Source organism: Lates calcarifer, unplaced genomic scaffold (genome assembly GCF_001640805.2).
Source record: "Lates calcarifer isolate ASB-BC8 unplaced genomic scaffold, TLL_Latcal_v3 _unitig_787_quiver_3378, whole genome shotgun sequence".
NCBI classification, from domain to species: Eukaryota; Metazoa; Chordata; class Actinopteri; family Centropomidae; genus Lates; species Lates calcarifer.
In genome coordinates, this window is record NW_026117990.1 from 1 (window position 1) to 6,728 (window position 6,728).

General features: G+C 35.9%; 1 protein-coding gene across 1 annotated transcript; it reads left to right on the forward strand.

Annotated features, from left to right (window-relative positions):
• Positions 1-14: 14 nt before the first annotated feature.
• On the forward strand, positions 15-6,051 carry LOC108879913 (collagen alpha-3(VI) chain). Its single transcript, XM_018671360.2, has 5 exons — positions 15-130; positions 1,049-1,234; positions 2,587-2,646; positions 3,583-3,767; positions 5,251-6,051. The coding sequence occupies exons 2-4, from the start codon at positions 1,093-1,095 to the stop codon at positions 3,747-3,749; spliced, it is 369 nt and encodes a 122-aa protein (XP_018526876.1). The 5' UTR covers positions 15-130; positions 1,049-1,092; the 3' UTR covers positions 3,750-3,767; positions 5,251-6,051.
• Positions 6,052-6,728: the final 677 nt, after the last annotated feature.

Genomic DNA, 6,728 nt, shown 5'->3' on the forward strand with positions numbered 1-6,728 from the left:
CAGTCTGTGTTGCATTATTGTAGCTGTTCCATTACTGCTTGTTTCACTTTGACAGAACCAGTAGAGCATAAGCCAGTCAGCCAAAGCACCAGTCCTGTAAATACCACACCACTGGACAAACCAGAAACTGGTGAGTGACTGTGTATACATGTGTGTATCTGCACTGTGTGTGTATCAGTGTGTATGTCTTTTTTTTTGGCCTTGACCTGTATTCTGTAATTTTGAAGTTTGAACTTTCAGCCCAGATTCAATGTTTTCTATGTACTTGCCTGGTGTATTAATTTTAATGATCTCTACAGAGCTGGGTTTGGCTGGGTTTCCCATGCAGTATGGTGGTCATATAAATAAAACCTGTTGGTTCAACTCAGAGAAACATAACGTACTATGCTGTAATACAGCAATATTTCACGAGAACTATTGCACAAACATGTTATTAATCAGCTGACTAGTAGATGAAATATACTTTAGGTCATTTAGGAAAACATATGAAATCTACTGCTCAGACTCAAATACACAGTCTCAGTGTGTATTTGAGTGTATTCATATCTTTTACATGTGTCTTCATTAAAGAAGAGTATTTCTGGAATTGATTTCTGGAAATGATAACATGAAGTTATCCTGGACCACATAGCAGATCCTCAATGACTAAAAAGAACTAACATTTAACAATAACTGTAGTTATAACAGACTAACTCTTCAGTTCACCTATGGAAACTTATACTCATCATCTTTCATTCTACTGACAGCTTTTAATTTTCAAATGTAAAAAATCCCAATAATGCAATTAGCCTGACCCCTTTGTGGAATGCCATGCTGAATGCCATTTCTTTTCCTCTGTAAGGATGAAGCATAGCAGCAGGCTCATTTGACCCCATGAGACCCCTTTGAGCACCCATAAGCTTCTAATATGAATTAATCTGTTATCAGCAACTTTTAACAACACACAATAACTACTGTATGCCTCATGTAGTTATACAATTAATCTTACCACAAACTCATCCTCTCTCTCTGTCTGTCCTCCATCATTGCTGTTGTTTTTGCATTCTAGTTAATGAATTGGCAGACCCATGCTCACTTGACTATGACCCTGGAATGCCGTGCAAAGACTATCAGGCTAAGTGGTTCTTTGACAGAAAGAACGGGATCTGTACACAGTTCTGGTATGGAGGTTGTGGAGGCAATGAAAATAGGTTCGACACTGAGACCCTCTGCTTGAAAAACTGCATGAGGTCAGGTAAGTGGTTGTTGCCGCCAGGCTCTCTGAGGGAATGTGCTGCTGCCTGATATGATGGCATAATCTAACGCAGCATAGTATGAGCTTTAGTCCCTGACACAAAACGTACAATTAATTGTTCGCTAAACCCCACCCATCATAGCTTACCAGTTTTAACTAGTCATGGCAACTCTGTCAAGCTTTGGATTTCTCTACCTACCAAAATGGTGTGCATGGGGCTCTAATAAAAGTGATACTAGTTTAAGGGTGGTGTCTTTTAACCACCGTCCCAAAAGCAAAAACAAAACAGCAAATTATAACAAATTAATTAAAAAGTGTATTTATCTGTATGATTCAGATGTTAGCATGCCAGACTAATTAGCTACCAACAGCAGTAAGCTAGCATCAGGGACAAGGGGCATGTCATTAGCACACTATATTATTATACAGGGTTACAGTTTACTTTTAAAAACATACCTATCTATGAGTGGAACATCTGAGCATGGAGCATGGGCAGTATGCTAGTTTATCTGCTTATAATGTTAGTGGCTCTGTCCTGCTCTTTCAACTCCAGTCAAATTGGTTTCTCCATCCTCAAAGCCTTTTCTCCTGTAAGGCATACAGTTGCAATATAAACATTAAAGCATAAATCTAACAACTGTCTTGCTTTGAGGGACAGTTTTATTCAAGATATGCTACTATAACATATGAACAATTCTGCTCCAGTGTTTGATTTATTTTTTATGTTGTCTAAATGAATCAAAATCTGGCGGGGAAGCTGATGTAGGACTTGCAGCTTTAACCCATCATAACATCATGTTATATAAATGATACCATCATGATATGTGACATGCATATTTATCCTTTTGCAGACTTTTTTGTTAGAACAAATCAGCTGAAAATGATAAAAAGCAAGCGACTAGTGACAGTCATTATTTTGAATCAACAATCCGGAGTCATTTCCAAAAGTACAGCAAATTTCCATTGTCATTGTCGTCACTGTAAACTGCAAATGTACAGTACAAAAACTGAAAACATGACAACCGCAGCAACAGTAACTTAGTGTGGTGGGGTTTAGCAAGTGGTCAATTGAATATATTTAATTCACAGAAATTAAAGGAAAGTTGCTCTTATTCCTGATGTAACTTTTTTTTTAAAGTCACATGTATTGTGTATAAAATTGTCTTATAACCTGTCAATGATCACATGAGGTATTGGAAAAATATGGATTACGTCTTCATACAGAAGAATTAAGTAAATGTCTGTGGTCATTTATATCCACATTTCACTGAACCATTTTGAAAATCCTAGTTTTTCACCAACTGAGTAAAAGTCTGTTCCTTTAAGATGAAACCATATTTATGTTTCCACAGTGTCAGAGCCTCAGCCACAAGTGCAGCAGGGTGAACAGGTGGAGATCCTCCCAGCTCCTGGTGAGATCTGATGTACACTCACTGAAATAATATGCCATGGATAACATAAGTAGTTTTTTGCAGTATATTTTGTTATTGTTCCTTTCCTATTTTGATGACATAACTGACTTTGATGTGATTGCACAGGTATGCAAAGTATGCTAGTATGCTAGTTTTAAACAAGTAAATCCACATCCTCAAAACATGATTTGGATCAGACCTTTGCAGACCACCCTTAATGGGCATATATCTGGACATCAATTCACCACTGTTGTACATTATATGTGTTACATAATTCAATTTCCACAAACTCTGCTCATTTAGCAAAACAGCAAGTCCTTTGTATTCAACTATAAACCCACCACCTCCTCCACTGCCCCTAAGATGATCTAAATGACTGATGGAACAAGTAAAAAAGCCAAGCACGGAAAAATTAGAAGGTTATGCTTTTGTCACAGGATTGAGCCAAGTCGTAACCACGGACCAAATGAATGGAAAGCCTTGTTCACAGATTCATTGTTTTACTGGCAGAAAACCTCTTACAGAGCAAGCTCAATTTGTCAGTACCTCATCAGCACTGGAGTAAATTGACTCAAGATACACAGAGTAATACAAAGTCTACAAAATATGCCAAATGTTACAATTATGGAATAATGCTGTGATGGAGGAGCTTTTGTTCTTTCTTAGAACATTAAAATTAATTGTAGTGATTTCATCCCACATCACAAAAAAAACAAAATAATCATCTCTCTCCATTACTTCTCCGTTACTTTGTATAATGGTAATGATATATTTATTGCTGATTACACCACTCATTGATGCTCAAGTCTAATTTTGTATTTACAATTACAGCTTGCAGCCTTGCCAGAGATAATGTGCTCTCTGACTGCCTTCTAGTTGCATGTGTTCTCATACTTCGGCTGATTTCACTGTTATTTTTTGCCACTTTCCTCACAGAAGCCTCTACAGCTGTAGACATTTGCCAGCTACCCAAAGAAGAGGGCACTTGTGCCAAATTTGTCCTCAAGTGGCACTATGATGCCCCAGCAAGAGCTGTACACGTTTCTGGTATGGAGGCTGCGGTGGAAACCAGAACCGCTTTGACACACATGAGCAGTGTGTGAAGGCCTGTGGAAAACCAGGTACACATTATTCATAGTATTAATCTCTAAGTACCAGGGATCACTTATTGACCATGCACAGTTAACTTCCAAAAGCACTCAGATATAAAATCAGTAACAAAATCCCCTTCCAAAACTTATTTTGCTGTTAATTTTTATTTTGGCAGTTATCTGTCTGTGATACAGCAAGCCAAATTCACCTTGGCCATGCAATTTAAGTTGACATGCAAAGTGCCAACAAAACCTGCCCCATTTACCATCTTTTGGATATGCAAACCAATGATTGCAGCATTTACAGTACATAGTATCAGTCATGCAGATAAACTAGTCCAGTCTCTCAGTCTCTTTTTTTTGCAGCAACAAATAATTTTCATTTAACTAATCATATGTTCCGTGTCTCATTGTTATGTATCTCCTCAGTAACTGCTGAGCTGTACCACAATATGGAAGATAAAGTTATGACACAGGATCCCATTATTCTGTTTCTAGTTTTATACAGTGGTGGAAAGTACAGTTACAGTTAGTTAACAAGCACTGTGGCTGTGTACAGTTTTGAGTTACAGTTATGTTACAGAGAGTAATGTTATTTTCTACTATATTATACTTCTACTTTTCTACATTTAAGGGAAAGATAGACTATTTTTTACCAACAATATTTAACAACTGTAATTACTGTAATTACTCTGTACTCATTACTCATTACTCTTTTCAGATTGAGATTGTACATATAATAAGCTTAGACAGTACATTGTTCACGGATTTAACCTTACAAGATATTCCCTTTCAAAAAAGCATAAGGAACCCAATGTCACATTTTTCATTTGTGCAGTTCCATCAAATACCTACAGAGCTACAGAAAGGGAGAGAGAGAGAGAGAAATAATAGAATGCATGAGCAACCATAAAAACTAAACTAAAAAACTTAACCAAACTGAAAATTAGTCAAGTAAGAAAAAGGTGGTGATAGCAGACTATAAAAAATTTAATTATTAGTATTTCTTTTTCTTGTAAGATCATTTCTCATGGCCCAGTAACACATTTTCCAAGGTATAGTACTGGTTCATGGTCTAGGGGTTGGGAACCTGTGATTTCACTATTTAAAACAAAGCATTGACTTTATAATGTTTGTTGTGCCAGTGCCTCAAATTGCTTTCATAGCAACATAATAAAGTATTCAAGTGTTTAACCTTACAAGACTCAATATTGAAACACAACTCAGTCATGTCCATTTTTTTTTAACTCCCACCAAAATAACCTAGCACATCTGCCTATGTAGCTACAGACAAGCCACAGATCTTAAGATAACAAGATTCCTACAATATATGATAATTATGAGAAGTAATTATTACGAGATAAGGTCTCAGTGAATACAGCGTGCTTATTTAAATTTCTGCTGATCGTGTTTTTTAAAACTCTCCGGTTGCATGAGTTGAAAACTAGCAGTGGATTACTCTCTCTTATATGTACAGAGACTAATCATGTTTTTCTCTTCCATTCATCACCAGCACCTGTCAAGCAAGGAGTTATTGCTGCAATAAGAACATAGGACAAAAGTGCCAAACATGGCCAACCTATACCTCTGAAAGAAGGGGATTCTAAGAAGAACCATCCAAAATGGCCATACTGTAAGGATGCAATACCAAAGCAATGGTGGCTGCACTGGATCCACAAAAATGGACTTTATACCCCAAATTCTTGAAGTAGTTTTTTCACAACAAGAAGGAAGGCAACACAATTTGCTGCATGATTTGTTTTAACCTACTGGTGCTACGTAGTATGTTTTGTTTTACAGATTGAGTTGTTAAGTGCATTCAGTTTTGTAAAGTTACGTTTTCTGGAACATCATATGAGTTTTCATATTTTTTAAAGTGCAGTTTTATAATTAAACGAGAAACATATATGAATATCTTGGACAGTGATTAGCAATGAATCAGTACATGCAGGACTGGCATTATTCAGTGCAGTAATCTTTTTTGTATTGTTTTTTTTTTTTAACATTCCACATTCACCTAGCAACATAGGCTTTTATTGATTTTAAACTCACTTGATCCTTGTTGAACCATTCCTTCACTATTTTACAGTCACATGTGTGTATTTAAATGACAGTGACCAACTGCTCACATACAAAAACATTTCTGTAACATAAAGTGCACTTCTGGAGCCACTGCCTCGAAAACACAGTTCCAGCTATTCAGAAATGGAATGTACTTGTCAAGCTGTTTTTACTTTGTTTCATTTGGTTTTACTGAAATTTGTGTTTCATCTGGGTATAGGGGAAATAAAAATGAATTAGACTTTCTAATAAACATGAGCAACTGATTCTTTTCTATCTTGTTTTGAATTACGTTTTGAAGACAAGAAACAATTACAAAGATTCAGAAGCACAAAATATCTAACATAATTTCAAAGATAGAGCTCAATGACGAGCTGTATAGTTTATTTCTATATTGCAATTGGAATAACTGTGTTTACTAAACTGGGAGGTGGGCACAGCTTGGAGTTTGTGTTGGCAAATGGATCAAATGTATTAATATCCTTTAAATTTTTACTCACCATTAAAATAAAAAGGAGACCAGCTGTTCATTTTTTAAATGTGTAAGATATTTAGAAGTGTTCATCCAAATTTTAGGGTTGGACACATATTATCAAGCTTGCATTTGTAGGGTAATCTCCTAATATTTTTCATTATTTATTTATTATTTTTGTAATTCACAGATAAACTCACCCTGTGCTAAATATAGTATATAAGTTTAAAAACTCAAGCAGGCATCAAATAATAAACTTTTGAAAGTAATTAAGAAATTATAGTTACAAAGAAAATTAATGTAGCATTTATAAAAAGTTGCTGCCTATCTGTACTGTGTAGGACAAGTTGTCCAAAGTATAGGGCTTGAGAATTGACCATGACAGGCATACTATAATACACTTAAAACCACATTTGGACCTGGGGTTAGGAACATGGTTGGGTTGTAGAAGATATTTA

Excerpts from the sequence above, each read along its gene's own strand:
- LOC108879913 (XM_018671360.2), top strand. The coding sequence starts at position 1,093 with ATGCCGTGCAAAGACTATCAGGCTAAGTGGTTCTTTGACAGAAAGAAC. Across the intron at positions 1,235-2,586 it reads GAAAAACTGCATGAGGTCAG|TGTCAGAGCCTCAGCCACAA; the intron begins GTAAGTGGTTGT and ends ATGTTTCCACAG. Across the intron at positions 2,647-3,582 it reads GGAGATCCTCCCAGCTCCTG|AAGCCTCTACAGCTGTAGAC; the intron begins GTGAGATCTGAT and ends CTTTCCTCACAG.